Source organism: Arvicola amphibius, chromosome 1, assembly GCF_903992535.2.
Source record: "Arvicola amphibius chromosome 1, mArvAmp1.2, whole genome shotgun sequence".
NCBI lineage: Eukaryota > Metazoa > Chordata > Mammalia > Rodentia > Cricetidae > Arvicola > Arvicola amphibius.
The window spans coordinates 128,155,293-128,181,977 of NC_052047.1; the positions used below are offsets into that span (position 1 = coordinate 128,155,293).

A 26,685-nucleotide genomic window follows, 5' to 3' on the forward strand; every position below is an offset into this window, starting at 1 on the left:
GGGCTGGTCCTACACACGGGAAGGCCCTGCACACGGGCTGGCCCTGCACACGGGCTGGCCCTGCACACGGGCTGGCCCTGCACACAGGCTGGTCCTACACACGGGAAGGCCCTGCACACGGGCTGGCCCTGCACACAGGCTGGTCCTACACATGGGAAGGCCCCGCACACGGGCTGGTCCTGCACACGGGCTGGCCCTGCACACGGGCTGGCCCTGACCTGTGTGGGAGAAAAGGGTTCTAGGCTGTGACCACAGGAGGCAGGAACTATAGGGTGTCTCAGAACTGAGGTCACCCTAGTCAGCAAAAATAAATGACACACTCCAGACCTGTCAGAACTGATGGAGACTCCCGCTACTGGCCATATACCCCAAATGCATGTACAAAATCTACAGCTGTTGGGTAACTAATTTACCTGGTGTTTCCCACAAGTGACGCTCGCGTGGACTCTGTCTAGCAGCCCAGCCACTAAACTCAAAACCTAAATGCATCCCTGCGTGTAGTTGTGCCCCACCTTGGAGGGAGGAGTGCCATTTAGTGCTGGCTTAAGCCGGCTCAGTGACAGTCTCTGGACACTGCTGATGTAGAAGCCGACACGCACCACGGACTGGGATGCTCCCCAGCTCTCTGCCCTGCTTTCTCCAGTGTCATTTCTAGCCTTCCATCCTCTGCTCCCATGAAGAGGTCTTGGTGGGATAAGATAGTTGATTCCTGACATCACATTCCCCCCCCCCCCCCACACACACACCTCATGAATGGTTGACAAGTTTCTCTTTCTCAGAAGTCCCAGCAAATGGTTCCCACAGTCTCCCTGTGGCAGGGAGAAAATGAGACATTCCAACTGCCCCCCCCCCCGGTAAAAATCCATTTGTGGTGGTTTGAATGCCAATGGCCCTCACAGGTTCATATATTTGAATGTTTGGTTCCTAGTTAGTGGGCCTTTTAGGAAGGATTAGATGTGGCCTTATTGCAGTAGGTACGGCCTCATTGCAGCCCACCACGGGGCTTGCGAGGTCCAACCTCACTCTCTGGGCCTGTGGATCTGGATATAAGCTCCCATCTACTCTCCAGCTCCACACCTCCCTGCCTGCTGCCACACTCCTCACCATCATAGTCCCAGACTCACCCTCTGAAACTGGTAAGCAAGTCCCCTATTAGATGATTTTTCTTTTACAAGTTGCCTGGTCAGGTGTCTCCTAACAGCAGTACAAAGAACACCATTCCTGAACTGTGTGTGGGATCAGTTGCCCCAAATGTCATGACCACTGCTGAGAGAGGGAGGGAGGGCTATTATGAGAGCTGAAAACTTCGCAAAAATTATTTCCCACGAGTCTTCAGGTAGGCTGGGGATGTTCTCCTCCTCTCACCTGGGCTCAGTCCATGGGCTGCAGTCCTCTGGTGTCTTAGCGGGTCCCCAGGGTCAGTGGTTCTCAGGCAGCTGTTGCTGGCTGGTACACAGGTGTCTCCATTCTCCTGGGGAGCCCTCACCTTACTGAAGTAAGGTAGAGAGCCAGGGTCTGAGGAGACCAAGGTCCCTGCCAATTCCTGCAGGCCACTGGGGGAGTCACTGTCAGAGCCAGGGTGAGTTCTTGGAACTGGAGGCAATTTCTGCACCAGGGCTTGGGGGCTGAGATTCCATTCCCCCAATGCTTAATTGAGCCATGAAAGTTTGATGAAGGGAAAGAGTTTGCCAGCCCCAGAACAAGGCAGATCCATTAAGAGCAAATCCCTTCACATAGGGTTGGCTAAACTGGAACATCAGGAGAGGCAATGGAAATTATAGAGCTATTTTGCCGGCTAAGCCCAGTCCCTGCGACAATGTTTGTGTCTGACGTGGGAGTGTCCCCATCCATCTGGTTATCAGCCAAGAAGAAGGTCCCATCTAGCTGTGTGTCCCTCCAGGAAGGCCACCTTCCTGTCCCTGTGACTTAAAGCCACAGTTGCTGACAGTCCAGCCAGGTCTACCACATGGCCTGGTGGGGCTGGGTCAGAGCCGATGGGGCCACATGTGACAGCTGGAGAGTGAACGCTCACCACACCCTACTGTCTGAGTCCAGAAATACTCTGCTTACTTCCATTCCTGGCCAAATCCCATGTTCTTGGAGCCGCCGCCCCCGGTGTAAATCCAGCCCACTGTGCTCCTGAGTCCCCTCAAACCACAGCTCCTTTCCCTAGGGTGTGTACCCTCACTTAGCCTACAATTTTGCACATCCAGTTCCCTGCAGGAAGTGGCCACAGTCACTGTTGCCTACTGCACTAATCCCTTCTCTATTGCTCTGGCACGCACAGTAACCAGCACTAGAGACCTGGGATTGCTCCCCTCCCTGCCACCTCCCAAGCCTGACCTCAGCTGAAACATCTGCCTCCCATAAGGGTTCAGCCTGAATCTGTTTTAATTCTCAAGTTTGGCTTGCTAATGGCTCGTTCCAGGTCTTCATGCAAGCCATGCAAGTGCTCTACCAACCAAGCTTCAAACCCAGCCCTGTGTGTCTCTTTGCAGGATGCCTGTCATTGGATTGGAGGCAAACTGCACGATCCAGGATGCCCTCCTCTCCAGACTACTTTTCAACAATATCAAACACTGGTTCTGGGAAGGAGACCTATCTGGGGGAGGGAGCTAGCATTCAATTCAACCCTACGAGAGTTTCCTATAGAAGAGTTCCTTTTGGATCTTAAATGTCTTCCAAAGTCATTAAGACTTGGTCCCTACCTGTGACACCAGAAGAGAGTGGTCATTACGTGCATGTCCTGGAGGTGACATTGGGACCATGGCCTCTTCCTGTCTATTTTTGTGTTTCCCAGACAGCATGAGGTAATCCACCACATGCTTCTACCGCAAGAGTCTATGCTGCCACAGACCAAGGCAACAAGGCTGAGTGACCAGGGTTTGAAAATTGAAACCATGAGCCAAAATGAACCTGTCCTCCTGTGGATTGTTTCCGTTCTCACTTCAACGAAAGCCTACGAACACGCTCTCCCCTGACAAGTAAGTGGCATGCCAGGGGCTGCCAGGAGCTGCCAGGAGCAGCCAGGAGCTGGAAAGGCAGGCAGAGAAAAATGGAGAGAGGAGGCAGTGGTGTGGGGAGCAGGTGAAGCCCTGAGTGGCTGTGTATAGCAACACAGGAGCATAGCCATGGCAAGGACCCCAGTGCTTCATGGGAATAGGAAGGCCTTCCCCGATGCAGGAACAGACTGTTGCCAATGTGTGCAGAAAGTACCCACCTCGGCGTCTGCACAGGCACTTCCCTCCCCCAGGATTCTGCTACTCAAGACTGCCCCACCTCGGAGAATCCCTACCAAGATCAGTTAAGCTCCCACTGAGCTTCCAGGCAGCCTCTGGTGCGTCTCCATTCAACCACACGAGCGCCCGATCCCAGCTTCTCTGTACACGTGTCTGTCATCTCTTCATTCTTCACTGCCCCAAATCAGGTTAAGTCTAAAGCTGTGCAGGCTAAGACACAGGAGCTGTTTGCTTACCCGAGCTGAGACCCTGAGGAAGAGGATGAGCATGGAGTTGAGCTTCTGGTGGCCAGGTAAGGCCCCACAGCAAGAAAGGGACAGTAAACCTCAAAGCCCAAGTGGAAAAGCACCAGTGTGGGGGCTGCCAGGGGAGCAGGAGAGGCATGGAGGTTACATTCTAGCTCGCCCTGGTGAGGGAGCAGCCACAGCTCTTCTGGAATCCTTCTGTTTGGGATATGTATGGGTGTCTTGCCTGCATGTTTGTCTACATCACATGTGTGCTTAGTGCTTGTGGAGGCCAGAAGAGGGAGTCAGGTTCCCTGAACTGGAGTCACAGACTGTTGTGATCCACCATACGGGTGCTGGAACTCAAACCTGGGTCCTCTGGAAGAGCAGCCGGTGTTCTTAACTGCTAAGCCATCTCTCCAGCCCTTCTGAAGTCATATGCACAAGGACCAATTCACAGGTCCTATTACATGCTCTCCTGCATGCTCCGGATCTGAGTATTTGGTACAGCACTATGGTATTTCTAAAAACGTAGAAGGTGGAGCAGAGTTGGAGGAAGCAAGTCACCAGGGGAGGTCTTTGGGAGTACATGATCCCTGCCCACCCCCATTGCCATCACGTTCTCAAGTCATAAAGGACTGGGTCCTCTGAAACAGCCTTGGGATGTTCACATCAGAAATGACAGAAAGGTAGCTGTCATAGGAGAATCTAACATCTTATTTGCAACAAGGCTGGAAGACCAACCTCCTGGTGTCCCGTGATAAGCCTAGTGTCCTCACAGGCCGGTGACATACTTATTGCATCTCCACTTCAAGCCTTCTCTCATAGCATGGAGATGGTGTGTGTTAGTGTGTGTGTGTGTGTGTGTGTGTGTGTGTGTGTGCGCGCGCGCGCGCGTATCAGCCAGCTCTGGGCACCAACATGCTGCACTATCAACAGTCACATGCTCCTGTTCCGTCTCCTGTAAAGGACGGCATGATGAGATGAATGTCAGTTCTGCTGACCTCCCCAGGTGGGAACTGCCAGTCCATGGCTGTGCTTTATTTTATTGTCTCTGTGATGCTGAGTCAAACCCAGGGCTAAGTACATACCCGGCCACTGATCCGCACCCTCAACTCCACGTCTCCACATGTTTAGGCGAGGCTGCTTCCAGTTTGCATTCTAGTGCAATCACTCAGTAGGTGCTCAATGTTGCTCCCTTGCTGCTCCCCCTGACCCTGGGCCACTAAGGCCACCCAGCTGCCACGTCCACTCACCTCACAGCCATGGTGACCAGTCCTCCTCTGAATCCTAGCCATCAAGCCAGCTGCACTGACCGTGGGGCTGTGCATGCCTCTGACCTGTGGTCTCTGAGTTATTCCCTCCCAGCAGGAAACTATCTCCCAAGAGCCAAGGTTGGTGGATGTATGAAGGACTTAGGGGGAAGCAAGAGATAAGGCCAAGGGTTCAGCCTGGAGCAGGCTTCTCTTGGCAACCTCTCTCCAGACCAAGAATCCGCTGGGAATATAGCTCAGTTGGTAAAGCGCTTGCCTTGCATACACAACGTGCTGGGTTCAATCCCCAGTACTGAATAAGCCAGGCGTGTTGGTGTGCACCTGTAATCCCAGCACTTGGGAGGTGGAGACTGGAAGGTCATTAAGTTCAAGGTCACTTTGAAGACACTTTAGGATATATCAGTCTAACTGGAAAAAGTAAAATACCAACACCACATTAAGACATCAAAAAAGGTCATGAGTCTCCTGAATCCTGTGCTCACCCTGATGCAGGATCAGAGCCAGACCACCGGCAGTGGCTTATATTCCCTGGACTTGTAGCAAAACCAGCAATAGCTGACAGGACCATTTTATTGAGCAATGATGGCAGCCAGTAAATATAGCTTCCACCTCACCCAGAGGAATTGTCCTGATGCTACTTTACATTTAATTGGGCCTAAGTGACTCGCCTGGGGTCACCAAGATGGGACTGTGCTTCCACGGCTGGGTGGAGCATCATCTGGAATACCTTGGCTATCATTCCTGCTTGGAATGGCTTTGAGACGAATTGGGGCGCTGGCTCCATTTCTCAGAGCTGAGGGCCTGGGAAACAACTGCATCAGCACCCACATCTGCTGGAGGCTGACTTACAACCAGGCCGCTGTGTGTCCCCAAGCATCTCCGGAGGGGCCAGGAACTGGGAGAGAGAAGACAGATACGGTCCCAGGAAGCCCTCCTGCTCCTTGTGCCGGCACCCACCTTACCTGTGCAGTGGAGCCCTGGGAACTAACATCTTCATGTGGTCATGAGTGAGTGCAAGTCAAACATGTGGCTGCCCACGGTATTTTAACGGCTTGTGTTGGAGATGTGGCTTAGTGGTAGGATACTTACTGTGGTCACTCCTTCCTGAGTGCAGGGGTCATGTGTTGTCCCTGCCCATACCTAGTTTTTAATCTAGTACTGCCCAGTCTCCAGAAATGGAGGGTGAGTGCCGACTTTATGACTTGTGCTATTGGTTGAGGGAAGAAATGCAAGGTCGGATGCCCACAGCTGATTACAAGAGAGAAGGCCAACTCCACTGCAGAAGAGGCCTAGGGACCCCGTACTTTACCAAGTCCCTGGGCCACTTGCAAATCACTCTCCAAGTCAGCAAAGAAAGCAGCAGCAGCAGCAGCAGCAGCAGCAGCAACCTTGAAGCCCTGCCATGCACTAGGAAGTCAGAGGCTCCTTGTGCACACTGGCTCTATGACTTGAGAGGATATGGCCCAGTAAGAACGGGATGGAACCTGGTGTGGCCAAACTGGAGCCCAAAGGGGTTTCCTGCTTCCTGTTCTTCCTTCAACCAGGCCTAGCCCTGGAACTCCTGCAGCGTTAGCAGGGTAGTTCTGCACAGCCATCAGCCAGTGGCACTCCAGCAGGGACAAAAAAGGGCAGTGTACAGTACCACCCAGCACAGCACAGGTGATGTCTGTGAGGGACTAACTGGCAAGAGCAGATGAACATCTCTGGCCCCTCAGCTGGGAGGGTCCTGGCTTCCCCAGTGGGCTGGGGAAACAGACCAGTTGAATGCTGGCACAGTACCAAGAATGAGGGTCCAGAATGACTCAAGCTTAGGTAGTGACTGCCTGCGTGGCCTGGGGCACATCACTCCCCGTCCCAAGCTTCTGCATCCTCTGTAAGCACTCTGTGCTCTGTAGGCAGGAACTCCTGGGAAGCCAGCATCTCCAAGAGGAGACCCCTGGGCTGGTCTCTTGGGTAAGAGTGTGGAGCCTTTGGGGAACCCATAACAGAAGTCCCAGGGGACACAGATGCTGAGTGCATCTTGCCTCATAAGTTGAACCACTTCTGTCTTTCAGAAGACGGAAGCAAGGTCACCATGACTTGCAGAGTTCAGGAATCAACCCCATAAAGTGCACAAGGCTCCATCCGGGGAGACGGTGTGGGCAGGCAGCCTAGCAACCTGGGAACCGTATTACTCCAAGCTCCAAGGATGACAACGGTATCCAGCTCCAGTCTCTGCCAGAGGACAGAAGCGCTGTAGACAGCAATGGGATGGGACCAGAACAGAATGCCCAGTGGTGTGGTCTTTGTGTTAAGGGCTGCCTGGAGCAGAAACGGTGATACAGAACTGTAACCCCAGCACTCGAGAGGATGAAGCAGGAGGATCACTAAGTTCCAGGTCAAAGCCCTTGAGACTCATTTGTTCCTCTTTATCTGCAAACACATATTTTCATACTGAATACAGGAGAAATAGAAACAAGGCTTATTTTTAAAAAGAAAATCTAGCCAGGTGGTGGCACATGGCTTTAATCCCAGCACTTGGAAGACAGAGGCAGGCAGATCTCTGTGTGTTCGAGGCCAGCCTGGTCTACAAGAGCTAATTCCAGTATAGGCTCCAAAACTACAGAGAAACCCTGTCTCAAAAAACCAAAAAAAGAAAAAAGAAAAAGAAAATCTACCCATTTCCAAAATGCCTGCCCATATCATTTAAATCACTGACTTTATGGTTCTCACTCTACCTGAATGGCCCTCCCATGAGGGCCCACAGCTGATTCTGGAGCTAGCTCTCCTAGGTCCATCAACAACCCCCTCCCCAATTCCAAGGGCACCAGCCAATTAATTAACAAGGCTTTTAAAGGCAGTTCCAAGTACTGGGAGGCAGGAAGAGAGGAAGAGCCCTTGAATCAAGAGCTGCACTTGAGCACCCTCCCCGAGGAGCTCAGAAAGGTGAGGCCGCTGCTCCAAGGACAACTCATTATGCTGAGGATTAGTCAGAAGGCCCCTCTGCTGCTGCTTCCTGTGGGGAAAGCAGCATTTGGATGAGTCTGAAAACTTTTCACCCACTCAAAAATTTGAGGCCCTTGCTCCAGACCAAGCACCATGAGGGCTGAGAACACAGGCCAACCCCCACCTCCCCACCCCATCTCTTCTGCACCAACGACACAGATCTGGGACAGGGTGAAGGAGGGGCACAAAGAAGGGTTCAGAGGGGGCAGAGGAGGGCTGGCACTGGAGGAGGTGAACGGGGAGGAGCAGACTCGGTGGCCACACCACGTTCACCAACATGTTAAATGCATGGCACACTACACTGCCTGCCATTGTCTGCCCCCACGCTCTAGCAGTGGAAAGGATGACACGGAGCCAGCTAGGGGTTTCATCTCCCGTGACAAGAGACACCTCCTTGGGTCTTGCAGCCCTGTCCTAGAATTACTACTGGGAAGCCTCAGTAGGGGATAACAAGACTCACTCATGACTCCACCAAAGCTTCCCGGCTCCCTATATTATCCTCACCCAGCTTTAGCCTGTTTTTTAGCCTAGAGATGCTGTCACCCCTCTGCCTCTCCAACCTCTCTGCTCTACTCTGGACCCACTTGGATGTTATCTATGATGACATGCCCTAGTCCTTGATATACCTGCTCCATCTTCAGCCCTTCCCACCACCATACCTGCAGCAATCTGTTAGCTTTGAGGTCCTGGGGAACATTGCTTCTCTCTCTCACTGACCTCTAGAGCCTTCTCAGACAGCCTAGCACCTGGCTCACTGAGGCCTTTGGAAAGCAATATGGTCATCTATCAGAGTTGTGTGAAAGTCCCAAGAGCCAGCTAGATGCTTTCTGCTCCTATCCCTTCATACAGGTCCTGAAAGGCAGAACTACTCACCCACCAAACTCACCAATGTAGGTTCTGCAGGTTGGGGGAGGGGGAAAGGAGATGGAGGGGAATGGAAGAATTACAGCACCAGCCTAGCTGCCCCTCTGCCTTCTCCTTCCCCTAGGCCAGCCTTCTATGACTCACATCAGAGTCCTACACATCTCAGCTGCCCCACAGACATGTCATGATGTAGATGACACCAGAAGGTGTTCGGGTGCACAGACAATCGCAGGAGGAGCTGAGTCTCTGAAACCCATAGGTCTGATGTGCAGTGGCCCACGAGCCGTCTATGCAGACACCTGCAACTCTACAGTCTACCTTCTGTCCTTTCCCTCAGGAGGAAGCAGGTCCAGGGATAGCAACTGCAGGCCTGGGATCTGTTCCAGCAATTCCGTGTTGGAATCTAACAGATAGCAATAGACCAGGTACATGTCACACAGCTCTGGGAAACACCTAGGAAAAGTAGCACAGAGAGGAAAGACCTCAGTGTTTCAAAGCTTTTTGCACTTGGGCCGCTTTGTTTAGGGCTCTGGGCCTGTGTAAGGCAAAACAGTATGGCATCAGGTATACAGAGCAGAGCTGCTCACTGCATGGTGAGTGGGAAACAGAAAGAAAATGGTTAAACTACCATCCCCTCCTCCTTCCTCTCACTATATCAGGGCACCCTGCCTAGGGCCTGGTGCCACTATACTGTGGTGGTGGTGGTGGGGGGTCACCTCTGAGATAGTCCAGTGTGTTTTATAAATTTCCCAGGTACTTTATCACTTTACAATCAAGTTGACAACCATGATGAGGCGCCCCAAGCGCTATGGCTTATGTTACAGAGAAGCAGAACCACCAGAAATAAAAAGCTGTGGAGATGGCCTGTGAAGATGGCTTAGCAGGCCCAAGACTGTCAGGCTGCAAGTCTGATGACCTGAGTTCCAACCCCAGGATCCCCATAGGTGTAGGAGAGAATGATCCACAACATTGTCCTCTAACCTCTCTCCACACATGTACCATGGCACATGTGCATGCACACATGCAATCATACACACTGAGTATCTTTATTAAAAAAAATTATAGTGATGGTAATCCCCGCAATGAAGCACCGCCTGCTGTGACAAGCATGTTTTGTAGAATGTTGATGAGGAACAAACATACTACCTTAGTGTGTAAAAAGTAATTTATAAAATAGCAGTTTATAAAACCACCACTGCCCCAATTTCTCAGAAATTCGGACCTTATACTCACTTATAAGTAAATCTCCCTGGTCAGGTGTGTGTTTTGCTACCTGATCCAGCCACTGAGTCATCCCAAACAGAGGAACAGTAATCTTTTTCATCTTAAGACCAGGAGTGTCCACATATGGATGGCAGGGCAAGGCCTCACACAGCTGTCTCTTTCTACGTTGACCCATACAGACCTTGCCCTCTTGGCACCTCAGGTGAAGCTTTGTTCCCTGAGGGACAGCTCTAATTGTGCATCTCCGGAAGGGATCTACTCTCTGGAAGGAAGGAAGGAAGGAAGGAAGGAAGGAAGGAAGGAGCCAGAGCCTGGGCTTAGCACACGGAGGTGCAAGGGCTGGGAGAAAGGGTTATGGATTCGGCAGCAAGACAGGCTCAGGATGCATGCCTGCCTCTACCACAGGGTCACTGTCATGGAGAACGATCTCCAGCCTTGAGCAAGCTTCTGTAGGTAGTCTGAGGAAGACATTATCCACAAGTCCATGGCAGTTAGGCCTCCTCTCACTATTCCCCCAAGACATAACTTGGGCCTCAGCACTACACAGAGTTCCACTGTTGGCTCCATAGTGAGCAACTGGACCCTGGCCTTGAGGCTCAGGTGGAAAGATGCCCCGTTACTAGTGTTTATATAACAACAACTTAAGCATTTTATTTATCCATTAAGCTTCTTAGTATCACAATGGAATGATGAGAAAATGAACAAAAAACCGCGAGTCTTCGCGAATCTCTGACAAAGAGCAGAGACTTCAAGGCAATCGGAGGGCAGGAGGCTCGACACAAACAGTTCTGATGTCGAATTTCTCCTGGGCTGGCTGGGCCAGGAGGGGTGGGGAGGTGGAATGGTGAGAAGGTGGCACTGTCGTAAGCGGTCCTTGGCGATTCTGACTCAGGATTGATATACACATGATCTGTATGGACCACGCTGCACGATCTCTGGGTGCCTCCTGGGCATCCGGCCACAAGACCCTCTGCCTGCTCCAAATGCCTGGAAACTCTACCAATGCCAAATGGACCCCAAAGCCTGCTGTGTTGGTGGCAGCAGGAGAGGGCAAAGGCAGGCCACTTGCTCAGGGCATGATCATCCAAAGAGTGACCAAGGCTTGTCACAGACGTCTGTGGCACAGGTGCAGGTGGTGTAGGTGGCGGTGGCAGCAGGCATGTCCCTGGGGCAGTGAGCAGCCAGGAAGGCAAGCAGGTGTTCCTAGAGCTTCACAGTGCCAGGGGGCAGGCTGTCGTTGCAGAGTCGGTAGTAACGGAGGTCATTTACCAGTCTGTGTACATTCTGGGTGAACGAGGGCAGGTCCTGAAAGGCAGGGCAGAGCTGAAGCCTGGCTCTTGAAGGTCCACCAGACTCCTAACTACCCACCCACCAAACTTAGCTGCCCCACACCTGTGCTTTTGGTTCTATGCAAACATTTAATAAGATTCCAAGTTCGAGGCAAGGTATACAGTTGGGTAGGGGAAACATGCAAAAATTCTTCAGGGCTCCACAGCAATGCAGGCCTATACCACAGCCTGCAATGTAGGGTCTTGATGGTTGGACCTGGGTTGTGGTGGGGGGCACAGGGCGTGTGTTACAGCACAAGCCTGGCTGCTCCTCTGCCCTCTCCTTCCCCTAGGCCAGCCTTTGATGACCCTTATCATAGAGTCCTTCCTGCATGAGTTCCAGAAGTCCCTGCAAGTTAAATGACATCTGAGCTAAAGAACACATACTGCCTAGCCCCAGAGCTATCCTGCTGGGAGCAACACCAATTGGGAAAGCATCCAGATGTTAAATTTGAGAGTCCCTCACAGCTCAATCCCTGAGCATCATCATGCTCTCTGCTTCCTACATGGCTTAGTGTGGAACAACTGAGGGCCTGCTGTGCAGGTCCAAATGTGAAGAGTGCCAACAGCATACACAATGCTGTCACACACATATCTGGACCCTGCCTTGGCTACCAAGGTGATCTCTGTGTAAAACTCAGCCACATCAAATAGCTGACAATAGTTCTACCTCTCTCACTTTCTTCCTTTCTGGAACTCAACTCAAAGCTGTCCCCATGGCCAAAGACACTGCCTGTCTTGCCTTAGCTGGTCTGGTTAACACTTCTGTGGCTGACCCTCAGATCAATCATACTGCCTGCTCTCAAACAAACACCCAGTTCAGATACTGTTTCACATCTCCACTACTTCCAAGTTCAATAACTACCCATTACCAGGCCTTCTAAGCCTAGGCCATCTACAAAATGAAGCTAATAGTTGCACTTCAAAAGGTGCTTGGAAGAGCAGGAAGTGCCAGGAACAGCATGGCTTGTAAAACAAAACAAAACAAAAAACGGCGCAGCCTGTCTTCAACAAAAGCCTGCATGGAAGCAGGGACCGGTGCCTGGCAGCACAGTGAATGAACAGATGACCACATGGAAAGTGTGATTAGTTTCATCCTGAAGAACAGCACAGGGCACAGGGCCTGGTAGTGTTCACCTTTAATCCCAGTAATCAGGAGGCAGAGGCTGGAGGTCTCTATGAGTTTGAGGCCATCTGACCTATACAGTAAGTTTCAGGCCAAAGAAGGACCCTGTGCAGAGGGAGTAGGGGTGGGGGATCACAAAGTCCAGCAAAGGCTACACTGTGACCTCACTTCAGAATACCCAAACCAAACCGACCAAGCAGCAGCTCTTCAATCAGCAGCTCCCAAAAAGAACACCTCGGTGGAACCTATCATCCATTTTCAATATGCATCCCAGGAGTGTGTTGAGTAACTAGATTTGGAACCCATTGCATTAGCCAAATACTGATGCCACTACAAAGCAACCATGAGATATTAAGAGCTGGTCTATAGAAAAACCAAAGAAAAACTATTCAAGTGGTTGAAAAAGAGAAAAAGTCAGATCCCCCCAAGAAAGGACAATTCTAAGACACAAAAAAGCAGAGTGAGTCTAAGAAAGCTTCCCTAAGGCACATGACAAATGAGGGGGCACAATGGCCATAAACTTGAGCCCCGTATGGCTGTTCCAGATCAGAAGTAAAGAGCAGAGAGAGAGAGAGAGAGAGAGAGAGAGAGAGAGAGAGAGAGAGAGAGAGAGAGAGAGAGAGAGAGATAGTTCTCACTTCTCCACCCAAGGGGACAGGAGGAGCAGTGCTTTTTCCAAAGAAGAAAAAGGCTTCCCTAAAGAATTTTCTTTTGCAAATTCCAAAGATGGCCTACCACATAAAGATCAGGGAGGGCTACAGCTACATGACGCAGAAAGAGGACAGTACAGAGCTTGACAGCAGAAATCAGCACCCCAGCTGCCCCATCACTCCAAGTGACTTCCCCTGAGGTCTCATTAGCAAAGAGGTGAGCACTGCAAGGCTCCTCTGAGGAGTCGGAGCTGTATTCCAGGCAGCCAAGCCAAGGCCATCTCTGGAGACCCAAAGCTGTATCAACCTTTTTAGTCTGCCTGAAAGTCAGGGCAGAGAGGCAGTATGTTGTCTTCTAGATCACTAAGTATGCGAGCCCTGTAGCAGGCAGATGTGTGTTGAGGGAGTGAGGGATGAGGACCAAAAAAGTTAAGATAATGTGTGGCTTGCTGAGGCCAGGTTCTGTGGCCGCAATGGCGGAGACAAAGAACACGTGAGCTACACAAGCCAAGTTCAGAGAAAAGAGTATGCCCTCCACACCCAACAACAGTGTCACGTTACTCAGGTATATCCATGGGTATAACCATGCCCATATCTAGAAAGGCACCTCAATAATCAGACAACAGGCTCACCAACCCACACACATGTTCCCTTGTAGCTTGGCCTTTTTTCCTCACCCGATCCATCTTGAAATTCCGTCCCAGCACATTTTTCTGATTGGCATCCACACCATCACAGCTGGTCAGGAACTCTGGAAGAAAGGCTGCAAAGAAGCCATCAAAGTCGACAGAAGCCATGTTGTAAATGGCGATGCCAATCTCCTCTTGTAGAAGGTCATGAGACTTGTGAACCAGGACCTGGAGCAGCACATTCACAAACTGGAACAGCATGGTGGTCCGGAAGATCTTCTGCAAGCAGAGGAACAGGAGCATGGACCAGGAAGCCTACTCAGACTGGGGCCACCCAAGGTCAGAGTGTTCCCCAAAGTACTTCCCAGGCAGACTCAAGGGAGTTAGACTTAGCCCAGAACTCCAAGATGAGGAGGAACCCTCCTAGGGGAGAAGGGCACTTACTTTGTGGTATAGTTTCTGCTTGGTGTTCAGAGTCTCCAAGTAGAAGAGATTTTGTTTGAACAGGTGGATGTCGGGCTGAAGAAAGGACTGTCCAAAAGCCTGGGGAATACGACTACTATTTAAAAAGCAGCGCTTAAACTCCCTCAAACCCAACCCCTCTAGGGCCTCTACCTTATGCCAGAATCAATGCTATGCAGCTCTTCATACCAGTCTCAATTCTGCCCATTAGGGCAGACCTCTGTAATGTAACTCTTAATATCTTAGCACCTGTGCCTTCCCATGGGCCTCACTTCTTATTTTGGTCTCATTTATTACCTTTTAAAAGAAAACTCTAGAACAGCATTGTCAACCTGTGTGTGGGTCATGACCCACATAGGATCGCATATATATCCACCTTACAATTCCTAACAGTAGCAAAATTAGTTATGAAGTAGCAATAAATTTTATAGTGGAGGGTCACCACAACATGAGGACTGTATTAAAGGGTCACAGTGTTAAGAAGATTGAGAACCACTATTCTACAATCTCTTCAAGAGTCCGTCTTTGAAGTAAGACACCCATACTAGTCAAATCCTTGAGCAATTTGAGTAGACAGCCTGCCTGCCTGCATGTCAAGGCAATCCTCTACAGGGATTCTAGTGCTCCTTAGCTCCCATGCCTCATAGGCCTCAAATCCTCAGAGGTTCCTTCTCAATCACTGCATCTGCTTTGGGGCTGAGCAATAGCACATCTGTAAACTGCCTCACAACATCTAGGAGGAAAAGCGACTAGTTCAGGAGCAACAATGAAACACACAGCCCCAACACAAAATTCCCCACTGCAATACAAAGGGATCACTGGGGCAAGGGAGGCTGGCAGCCTATAGTTAAGTGGCTATTCCATTCCTGGTTTGCGTGGCTGTGCAAGGAATCTTGTCATCACTGCTGCAGTAATGGGATCTATTCCTTAACGCCAATCTTTCTGAAGCTAGAGAGAAACTCTGGTGCTGCAGGACCTGGATCAACACAGAGCACCATCACCATGAAGGTGTAAGGCATTCCCCTTGGCATGAAATGTCTCCTCACACTAACTCTACCTCAATCTTCTCCCTGTGCTGGCAAGCCCTGCTCATTCTCCATTCTTGCCCTTTTGTCTTTTCCATGCCATCAATGGGTCGTGGGGCAGGGCGGAGCCTTTCTTCTGGCTTTTTTCACCATGTATAGCATATGTTCGTTTCCACTGTAGTAGTATATTCTTTATTTCTACTATTAGATGAGTAGTAGCCCATTTTGCCACTGGGTTTATGCATTCACAGCTAGTGAATATTTGGGGTGCTTGGGGACACAAACATCTGTGTACAGGCTGTATGAACACACGCTGTCATTTAGACTGCAAGATCATATGCTCAGCCACATATATAACATTATAAGGAACTGCCAAACTATGACGCTCTTTCAAAGGGACTTTTCTAAGTCCCAAGTGAGAGAGCAGTCCTCAGTCAAAGATGTCTACAAACACAGATAAAGCTTCAAGGAGCAAATACTAGCACACACCAAGCTCAAGCCCTGCATAGGGCATCATGGTAGGAGCCAGAATGCCCTTTCCAAATGCAGGCTGCTGGGCTCTCCAGGGACTCCTAGCTTGTCAAGTGTCCTGTAAGTATGGATCAGGGAGAAGTTGTCACCCTGCCTTAGCCTTCAAATGTTCCAAGGGCTGGAACTACACATGTACCGTGTCCAACAGACTCCTCCATACTCTGCTCTCAAATGAAGGGAGCGGACATTAGCACACATCCATTGACGTCGTGTCCTTGATGTACACTATCTTGTTTATCTCACAGTAAGTGTATGACTGACCTTACTTTACAGAGGAAAAGATTGAAGCCCCAAGAAACTAACAGGACAAAGCTCAGTGTGGACCTCACATGTGCTGAAGGGCCAGGTTGGAAGTGGGCCACATAGCTAGAAGAACCCGAGGGACATGGGCCAAGGATGCAGGCAGCACCCAGAACAAGGCCCACTTGCTCTCAGCACACTGAAGTATCATAGGAAGCCCTTCCCCCTTACCTGCATGATGGCACTGAACTGGGGTTCATTGTCCATCTGCTCCTCAGCAATGCCTCTCTGCACACTAGCCAGGACAGTTGACTTGAAGAAGTACCGCCAGTTGTGATGGAGTGTCCGAAAGAGGAGCTCAAACAGCTCAGCCTTCACATCGGGTGACGGGCGCTATAGAGACAGCCACAAGGCACTATACTTTTCCTTCATGCAGCCTGGGGGCCTCTGGGCCAGTGTAGGCCACCAAAGGAGCCTAAAAGCCACCAGATAGTAGCCAGTATTCACATCCCACCCACACTTCTGCCACTTCCTGTGCAGAAGGTCCTGAGCCCTTAGAGGGGGCAGTTCATCCAGCAGTGCTTAAAGAGATAGGCCTACACATGAGACAACATTAAGATGAGTGCCAGGGGCCGGGCAGTGGTGGCGCATGCCTTTAATCCCAGCACTAGGGAAGCAGAGGCAGGCAGATCTCTGTTGAGTTCGAGGCCAGCCTGGTCTACAAGAGCTAGTTCCAGGACAGGCTCTAAAACTACAGTGAAACCCTGTCTTGAAAAAAAAAAAGATGAGTACCAGGAGGCTCTTTCTAATGAATCACTAAGCTTAAGCTTAAACACTAGGAAGAAGGGCCACAAGGGGCAAAGATAATGAAAATGTCCATTTTTCTATTCAGAAACTAGCCAGTTGGATTGTTCCTATCTTCCTCTCCCAGGATGCTGGCTAACCTGCTAGCTTTAAGCAACCCCAGAGGCTAACAAAAGCAAGATACCCTGAAAGCAGCCTGTAACCCAAGAGAGGCAAGTCTGAAGAACACTTAGGAATCGAGAAATCTAAAGGCCTCCCAGTGGATGTTAAATGCTGCGCTAATTGCTGCCTGGGTGTGGCTCCTTTTCCTAAGCTGGCATCAGGATTCTGAGAGAACAGGGTTACTGAAGCATAATTTCCTAACTTAAACGCAAATGTCCAAGTTACCAGAGAGCACACAAGCCACATCATTCCAACACTGCTGTAGAATTCTGTGACTGTCAGCTGCACAGTCATGTGTTTCTCAAGACCCAGCACCCTGAACTTTGGCTGTGGGACAGCTTTGAGATCAGTTCCTATTTCCCTAAACATTGCTGTAACATTCAAGCTGCATTTGTACTTACTCTGGGTCTTGCAGTTAGTGCCCAAACTTTTACTTTCCTAGACCACTAAAAGCTCTACCTGAATTGTCAGCAAGAATTTGCTTTTATCAAGACTACCAAGTTGAAAGCATTCTTTCTGGGAAGAGGCATCCAAAAGACTATTTACAGGAGAGGGAGAGAAAGAGGGGTCTCTGGAAGAGTGGTACACACTAACTGCTGAGGCACCTCTCCAGCTACAAGTGAGGTGCATTTAAAAGCCCTAAGTATCCAGAAACATTTATTCTTTTTATTAATTATTCATTTGTGTGTGTGTGTGTGTGTATGCACAATGTATCCTTTTCTTGGACGGAGGAGAGACCATAAAAATTTATTTACAAGAGTACTGGGAGAACTCACAAATGAGATCTAAACACAAGGCACTTTCCCTCCCTCCCAGTCAGGCGGTACCACAGGGATCTCCCTGGCTCCACCTACCTCAGCAATGATGGGGTACACCTGCTCCATGCACAGTGCAATAATGCTGGGGAGGAAGGGCTTGAACACCTGGCCAGGCTCCTGCACTACCACCTGTAGGATCTTCAGGAACTTTTCCACCACCCGGCAGCCAGTGCTGCCTTCATGTAGGATGCTCTCAGCTAACTGTTCTCTGCAGGCAAAAGAAAACCACAGAAAAACTCAACGACCAATTCTTCTGGAACCAGATGACAAACAATGCTTGTAGCAAGTGAGGAAAAGGAGCAGAACGTCCTGCATTTTGCAGCCAGGTTGATCTGGACTGTGAAAGGCCTGGGCAGCAGGTGTGTGGTTACCTGGTAAACATGTTGAGGAAAGTCTGGATGATCTGCTCAGTGAAAGGCACACCCATCTGTACTCTAAGGCCTCGGAACAAGGTGAGGAAGAAGCTCAGCATCTCATCAGTCACGTCTAAACGAAGGACAAAGCAAACGGTCAACACCATGTGTACAGGGACTGATGCACCCACAGCCTGATCAATTTTCCTTTGCAATCTGCACTGTCATCTCTCTCTAATGCATCCCACTGGAAGAAACATCCCCAACACCATCAAAGCCAATGACGGAAAGTGGAAAATGATTAAGAGACTGCTGAGAACATGGCTCTGGTCCTAGGAATGCTTGCCTGATTGCTCACAGCAGGAAATGGAGTTGTCTTATCTTGAAGCCCATCGTACTGTCCCGCAAACCCGCATGGTCAGCATTCTCACTGAAAATGAACCACTTTGTGCTCACATCCAAGAAATTATAAAACTGGGTCAACACCTAAAGTCTTGGCATTTCTCTCTAAGACCAATCACCCTGCAGTAGGTCAAGGTTAAGTGGCTAAAAGTAGATAATGATGTAGCACTCAGGTCACACGACCCTGGGCTACTAAATGAATTCAATGATTCTGGTTAGTGTGCTTCCATAATCAGATTTCATCTTGCATGGGACATTTTGGTTCTTACCACACACAAAATGCTTACAGGACTCCTTCAGTGCATCTAAGCTACAAAGCCCCTGCTGTCTAACATTGACAAGGCCACTGTAAATGCTCTCAGCAGAGCCAGACAAGCACATTCAGAGTGACAGAGCAGTATCGGTTGGTGACAGTAACACTGACAGGGTTAAGAAAACTACATCAACTCTGCTCATCTTTCCAGACTCTCCAATGACAGCACACCTTTGCCTTTATGCTTCCCTTCACCGAGCAAAGTCCAGGCTGGCTTGCTCTGACTTAGCATGTCCTACAGAGCTAAGCAGGTACTCTGGCCCTTATGAACACCATCCATCCATGAGGCAGGCCTCTGAGCTAATTCTTACCTGACTGATGGATAAAGGCTGGAAAGAGGGCCAGGGAGACCTGAACAGATTCCTGCAGTGACTGGTAGCAGATCTGTCGGGACTTGGTAGATTCGCCAGAGATATTCTCTACAATGTCTTCCAAGACGCTAAGTGTCTGGTGAATAATCACTTTGGCTGCAAGTTAAGATGAAGCTTCAGTTATGTGTTGTCGGAGACAGAGTACAGCTAGCAGGAACAGACACAAGGGAGGGAAGAACCTTGCAGAAGAACACCAGGAAGACACTCACACAAAAGGAAGTCCTGCTAACCAGGAAAGCTTGTCTCTATTTCATTATATGACCCCATAAACACCATGTATCTCCTCTTCCTTTTTTACCCAAGACTCCAATTGTCTGTCTGTCTGCATACTTGGGCTTATGCCTCCCCCCTCCCTACTTTACCCACTAGCAACCAAATAGGTGATAGGCTGGGGAGTATAGCTCAATTGATAAAGTTCTTGCCTAACATGCACAAGGCCCTGCGTTCAACACTCAGCATCACATAAAAACTGGGTGTGCTGGCACTTGCCTGTAATTCCAGCACTCAAGAGGTAGGAGTAAAAGTTTGAAGTCAGCCTGAGCTCCAGGAGACCCACCTCACTCCCCTCCAAAAAACACTAAATGGCTCAATAAACACCATATAAGCTGGGGGAGTGATTGGTGAGACAAATGGCCAGGAGAACAAACTCATCCCCCTTGAGCTACAGGCAAGTACCCACCCTGCTAACCCACAGGCACAGCCTACCATGCAATGTAATAGTGCTGGCTTTAGGAAATGTTGCCTGATCAATCTGTGGCATATCAGGCCTGTAGTCTGAAATGTACACATGATTGTTATCACTAGCACTATTTAGACATCTAACAATGTATGACATATGAGTTCACATTGTGATTCTACACAGCTCAGGGAACATGGTGGCAATGACCAGACAATATTCGAAGTGAGAGCCCTGACTGCAGCAGAGAGAGGGTCAGCTCATACCCTGGGCAGGATTCTAGTCAGCCCCAAAGGTCCATCTTTGTTAGGTTGTTGTGAGGTTTCAGCAGGGCACCTGATATACAAGGTCTAAGAAGAGAAAGCTGTCATAATTCTCTTGCATGAATGAAGACTATTTGGCTCAGCCCAAGCCTAGTAGGCCCAACTCCAGAGGCCGGTCCAGATTGAGACTCACCGCTATCAAACGTGTAGTATACTCTGGGCTGTTCTGAGCCTCACAAAGGCCACTGGCTCCTGGGTGAGGAGTGTGGGGCTGAGGAGAGCTAAAGCTTCAGTCAGAGGAGAGTGTGGGAGAAAGAAGATGCTTAGAAAATGTGCAAAGTTAGACTGTTCCTCTGGTTTAATTAGCTGTTGAGTTCTACTTTCTTCATCTGAAACTGTGGCCAGAAATATCCCCTCATGGGACTGAGGATGGAAGGCAATGACTCCCAACAGGCTGACCTCTGGAGACTGCGACAGTGATGCAAGAGAGCGCACAAAAGGCGCTCGCACCACTGGGAAGAGTCACCACGAACTGCCGAAGACCCAGAGATTATGATAAGGCTAGGAACCCATGAAGGACAGGGCACCAGGGATGAAGGACAGGGCACCAGGGATGAAGGACAGGGCACCAGGGATGAAGGACGGGGCACCAGAGATGAAAGACGGGGCACCAGGGATGAAGGACAGGGCACCAGGGATGAAGAACAGGGCACCAGGGATGAAGGACAAGGTACCAGGGATGAAATACGGGGTACCAGGGATGAAGGACAGTGTGGTAGTTTAAATATGGTGTGACCTTGTTGGAGGAGACTGGATGACAGTACCTTTAATTTGGGCCACACCTTCTTTTGAAAGTGTGTCACTGTAGGGGCGGGCTTCGAGGTCTTTCTCTCAAGCTTCACTCAGTGAAATAGTCAACTTCCTATTGCCTACAAGATGTAGGACTCAGCAATTTCTCTAGCACCATGTCTGCCGGCATGCCACCATACACCCCACCATGATGGACTGAACTCTGAACTGTAGGCTGCCATCACAGTTAAACGTCTCCTTTATAGGAAATGCTCTGGTCATGGTGTCTTCTCACAGCAACAGAACCCTAACTAAGACAGACAGGGCACCAGGGACGAAGGACAGCTTCACAAGTCAAGAGACAAGAATCTGGCCTGTCTGACACTCAAGTAAATTTTAAAAGGATTAACGTTTATTTACAAAAACATAAAAGAAACTGAAACCCCTATAAGTGTGTTACTGTGACCTGTCCACAAATACATTATAAACCATGAAAGCCAGGCAGGTGCCTGTACACTCGTCACATCAGAGGCAGAAGAGCTCCAGGATAGTCTGAGTTGTACAGAGTCTCTACCTCAAATAATATAACAGTAACAACGATAATAATAAATACAGCAATTCCAAACCATAAAGACTTTATTTTCAAAAAGCAAGAAACAATTAGGAAAAGTGGTACATGGCCCCAGATTCAGACTTCTAACCTCACCTTCTCAGGGGCTCTTGGGGAGACAGTTTTCCCCAGACATTGCCTGAAAGTCACAAGACAAACAGAAGTGATGTAATAAGAAACACACACCACTCTACCTAATCTGGCGAGAATAATCAAGTACAACAGAATTAAGGAAAAGTCTACCAGAAAACAAGCCTGGACTCTAAGGAAATGCCAAGGTCATGAGAGACAAAGATGGGGATGTTTCTATACTGAAGGAAGGTGAAGAGAAATGACAGTCAAATACAGTGCACGACTCTGAGCTTTTAGAAAAACCAAAAACATTTTTGGTAACACTAGGGTAACTTGTTAATGTGGTTCAAATGTTAAATATTTTGTCCCACTGCTGGCCAGTGGGAACAGTGCTTTGGTTCGAAGACAGTGTCAGCACCTTGTTTTATATAAAACTCTACAATTTACTATAAATGTTTGGGTTTTTATAAAAAGTATTTTAGAGAAAGAGAACACAATATGGCAAACTAAGCAGATGGTGAGGCAAGGAGAAAGGCAAGCACTGTTCTTGTCTTCTTCCCCTGATATTTGAGATTAAACCCAGAGTGACTAATAAGACACAGTTCTTACTGCTGTGTTGCTGGTTCGTTTTGAGATGGGGTCTCTCCATGTATCTCTGGTTGACCTGGAACTCACTATGTAGACCAGGCTGACTGCAAACTCACAGAGGACAATTCTTATTTCAACTCTAAAAATGTAAAGCAAGGAAAGGGAACCCTTTTCCAAACATTAATCTCATTAAAGAATAAAGGCAACAGACTATGCCTGAAGGTTCCAGGAAGCCAAAGATACTACACACACCAGGTTTTAAGGCCAGAGCTTATGCACAGAAACCATACCGGCTAACAGCCTTACAACCCCTTATCTGCTCTGAGGTTGAGTCATGGTCATACAGCTTGTTCTAGCCAGTAAAGTGTGGCAACCCTCCACAAGCCCCTCCCAGTGAGAGTATACACGGGAGTAAAGTTCAGCAGCCTGTGGCCTTCAGCACTCTTGCAGTCCTAAGCATCATGTGTGCTTGACAAGCATGAGCAAGGCTCAACTTCTTTGTGTCAAACCACTACACCAGATAAAATCAGGTTAACAAATATCCTCTCCATCATAAAGCTAAAATGAGAATTTAAAAACTACTTTTTTTTAGTAATACTTTAGAATAAAACAAGACTCAAACTTGTTTAAAAGCTGTTATTGGAAAAGCCAGGTTTGATGCCAGATATAAAACTAAGGCAAGAACTTCATATATAGCACATTCTCAAGACACCAGCCACTGAGTCTATGTGTGTCACTTAAGAATTCTACACAGTAAAAATATGGATACAAGCATAAAGCCCAGCTAAAACAACTGCTTTTAATGACACAGACACAGCCGAGACTTAGGAGTTCCCTTTTCCTTATTTATTTTATTCCAATTTTTAATATAGAGTATGCTAATAAAATTATAAAAAGGGGATGGAGACAGGATCACTGGGGCTTATTGGCCTCTAGTCTGTCTGAAAAACACGTGAGCTCCAGGTTCAGAGAGATCTTGACTTAAAGGAGTAAGACAGTGTCCTCCTGTCTCTACAAGTGTGCTCTTGAGCTCACATGGAACACATACCACACTCATGAATATACACTCTCATCACACACACAAAATGGCTTAAAGAAAAAATATAACAAAACAAAAGTCTTTTTTAAAGAGAAAGCTTAAGAGCTGGGGAGGCAGTGTCACTGCTACATATGCAGGAGGCCCCGAGTTCCGTCTCCCAGAACCCACATGTAAAAGCTGAGCAGGAGGAACACACATGGCTGGGCACTAATCTAGTCTATGTGGTGAGACCTAGAAAAATCACCTCAAAAAAACGAAAGAAAAATGGTGGTTAAAGCAAGTTACTATGAAACACACCTGTAATACCAGCGGTCAGAAGACAGAGACAGAGAGATCACAAGTTCTGGCCCATGATGGGTCATTTGAATCTCAAGTCAGCCTGAGATATACAATGAGTCCTAGCTCAAGCAAACTAACAAAAAGGACACTCTCCATTACCATCTGTGATAGTTCACAAAGCATCCCTGCTGACATTATAAGCAACCATCTAATAGTGTTTAATCATTCTTACTGTGAAAGATTTTATTTTAAAAATATTTTGGTATTTGTTATTGTCAAAGAAAAGTTGATCCTTGTTACATGAACTAGAATTGTTTCAATTTTTTTCTTCTCCTCATTAATCATGCCTCAGTATTCCTTGTGAAGATATGTGTTCTTCCAAAACCTCTGAAATGTTTCTATTTGGAAAAAGTCAAAGCTGCTCTGAAGACAGATCTGAAGTATAGGTAGGGTCCTGTGAAGAGACAACTGCTCTGGTCACACAATCATCTGAAGTGGGTTCCGTCAGCCTAGGGCTTATGGGTGGACGGCACCACTGGCAGAGCTGCCCACAGATGTTTCCTTTAGGTTTCCAGCAGTTATTTAACAGATAGGAGGAACATACTCAGGAGATACGTCCAGCAGATGTAACAGTTTTTCTGTGGAGTAGTCATGTCACTATAAGCAAATGAAGTCACCCAAGGAGCTTCAGGTGCAAATGTCTACACAGGAGTTACTTACTGTCATCCAATGGCACCTTTCTCTGGGGGGCAGTAGCACTGGGCTTCAGACTGTGGTAGTCCCGAGAGAGTGCAGAGATGAGGCTGGCATGATTGATGGAGCGCAAGGGCCACTGCTGCTCACTCTCAGGAAGATTTGGCCATGGAAGGAGCAAGGTGTTAGAGAGTGCACGGCAAACCAAAACCTGTGCCTGGAAGGAACCCAAAGGCATCCATCAGAGGTCAAAGGGCAGGCAAAAGCTGGTAACCAAGACTGACTCTGCCTCAGGTCCTACTTGTCTTTCTTATAGCCTGGCCACCCTCTACCTTTAAGGCACTCAGGCAGGAAAAAGAAACACAGAAGTAACTCCAAGTCTAGGTCTCAATGTACAGTGTCAGCCTTAAGAAGCCTAGCTAGTATTCACCCTGCTCAATCTGATCTGAAGCCTCACAGAGTTGAGGAATCCCACTGGACACGGAGTCTAGTATAGTCTTTGATACTGCCTCTGGCCCCCAAGAAGCCACTGAGAACGGGCTCACAAGGACACTTTTACCACCATGCTCTCACATTCAGGTCACTAAGAACCTGCCTGTAAATTCACCCACATCACCAACTTCCTGCTCCTAAGTAGTCTGAGCCTGCCAGGTAGCATCTCAAACCCAGAACGTAAACCAGGCTGGCCTGAACCAAGGAGAGCACAGGGGCTCTCAATAGGGGGCAAATGATGTCTCTGTGCATGGACGGGGAGGAGCTTTCCCATCTGAATCAGGATTCTGGTTTTGAGTGAGAGAAGCCAATGGGTTGTGTCAGTGCTACCCACAGAGGCAGTCCATGTAGCTGAGGTGGCTTTCAACTCGAATGTAAAAGCAGAACTAGCCTCTTCTGCCTTAGCTTCCCCAGGTCTCAGCCACAGAGCTCCAGGAATGCCCCAGGGAGTGTGTCCTACCTTATCGGCCAGGCGCTGGGCAGAGGCATCAATGATGCTGTTGAACACCTTCTGTACTGCAGGGATGCTGATAAGAAAGACAGGTCGCACAGTGGTGGCTAGAGAGACAAGTAGGTGGCACGCAGACAACAGCAACTTTTCTTGAACCTAAAACAGAAGACATGTGACATGTTGGCTTACTGATCTTCTGGGAGATTGGTATTGGAGAAACTTTCCTGAAGCAGCTGTAACTAATGACTGCTAAACTATACCCTTCATTGAGGATGATTCCCAACAAGATGAATGCCTTCTATTCCACATCTAAAGCTCCTGCCCTCAGTCAGCATCACTTCTTGCTCCTTCTTCCCAATCACTCCTCAACTCATCCACTTCTGTGATACCCCACAGTGTCCTTGCTGGCATGCTGTCCAAGTCTTTCCCTCAGGCACCATATGTTCTTCTTCCATTCCTGCTCTGCTTCCCCAGAAGTCAAGGTCTCACTGAGCCCTTCCTTCCTGCAGTGTATTTTGCCAATCTCCTAGTCTCTCCTATTCCTTCATCTTAACATGCCTGAAAAAAACTTGATTCAAATTACTGACAGCTTCAAATCAATAAAAGAAAAGTTCTTGGAAAAGAATAGTTAGAAACTGGCCTCATCCTTGACTGTGTTAAACACACATTCTATCAAGAAGTCAGGCCGAAACTCAAGAAAGTTTCCTGTAAGTAAGGGCCAGACATGGTAAGACGGGTGGAACACCACACCAAAGAATCAGGTCTGCAGAACTGTTTAGGAAGGTGGTATTATGGTAATTTCTGAATCTTTACCTAATATGGTAATCATAAAATATGCTTACCTGTAACATCATAATCTCTAATTATTCTAAGAAAATGGCATAACAGGATAAACATATTCTTTAATCTACGTATTTCAGAAGTATATTAATTTAAAGACGGAGTCTCATATAACTCAGATGACCTTGAACTTCTTATCCTATTTCTATCCCCGAATGCTGCATGTGGTGCTGGGGACTGAACTCAGGGCTTCATTCGCATGAGGCAAGCACTCTACTAATTCAGTTAAATTCCCAGCCCAATTTTACCTGTAATGGAATCAAACTAAAAGTGGAGCAAGAGCTAGGTAAATTATGGAACACACTCCTTATGGGCATCAAAATCTTTAGAAATTACCATTACAAATACAGGTTTATGAAAGTCAACATTATTAGAATAATTTGCATTATTATGTGCAAAGATAGTAAGAACACCTGAATGCACCTCATGCAAGTTAACAGTCTTCTTGGGTGAGGACTTACTAGACTCTGCCCATTTTATCTAACTATAGCCTTTACTTAACAGTTTTACTTCCAGAACCCCACTATAGGCCTCTATCATGTGGAGAAGAGCAGACATAAAGGGAGCCTCCTTCTATCATGAGAAAGTCAGACCCATCCTCATAAGAAGATAGCACTGGGTAGTATGACGACTCAAGTTGCTCTGTGTATTTAGAAGAAAGCAAGGCATAGTGGGAATGAACAGCAATACCTCTATATCTACAAACTTTCTGTAAAAACACAGAAACATGTCTAGAAGGATCGCCACCAGTCCTGACCATGCTCATCCTGAGAACAACGTTGTTTCGAGGAATGAGATCCAACAACAAAAACCTTTTCAGGCAATAAAACTGAGCAGGTACTTCCACCATGAGCAAAACCCAAATCATA

The 26,685-nt window shown here is 48.4% G+C and overlaps 1 protein-coding gene across 1 annotated transcript in view; it reads right to left on the reverse strand.

Annotated features, from left to right (window-relative positions):
* Positions 1 to 10,435: 10,435 nt before the first annotated feature.
* Positions 10,436 to 26,685, reverse strand: part of Xpo6 (exportin 6) — a 106,552-nt gene continuing 90,302 nt past the window's right edge. The window contains exons 16-24 of the mRNA XM_038327432.1: positions 24,986 to 25,132; positions 24,061 to 24,250; positions 18,965 to 19,120; positions 17,957 to 18,071; positions 17,622 to 17,793; positions 16,033 to 16,194; positions 13,988 to 14,086; positions 13,592 to 13,822; positions 10,436 to 11,115 (exon numbers count right to left, since the gene is read on the reverse strand). Coding sequence (XP_038183360.1) covers positions 11,014 to 11,115; positions 13,592 to 13,822; positions 13,988 to 14,086; positions 16,033 to 16,194; positions 17,622 to 17,793; positions 17,957 to 18,071; positions 18,965 to 19,120; positions 24,061 to 24,250; positions 24,986 to 25,132 — 1,374 coding nt within the window. The 3' untranslated portion in view covers positions 10,436 to 11,013. The remainder of the gene's footprint in view (positions 11,116 to 13,591; positions 13,823 to 13,987; positions 14,087 to 16,032; positions 16,195 to 17,621; positions 17,794 to 17,956; positions 18,072 to 18,964; positions 19,121 to 24,060; positions 24,251 to 24,985; positions 25,133 to 26,685) is intronic.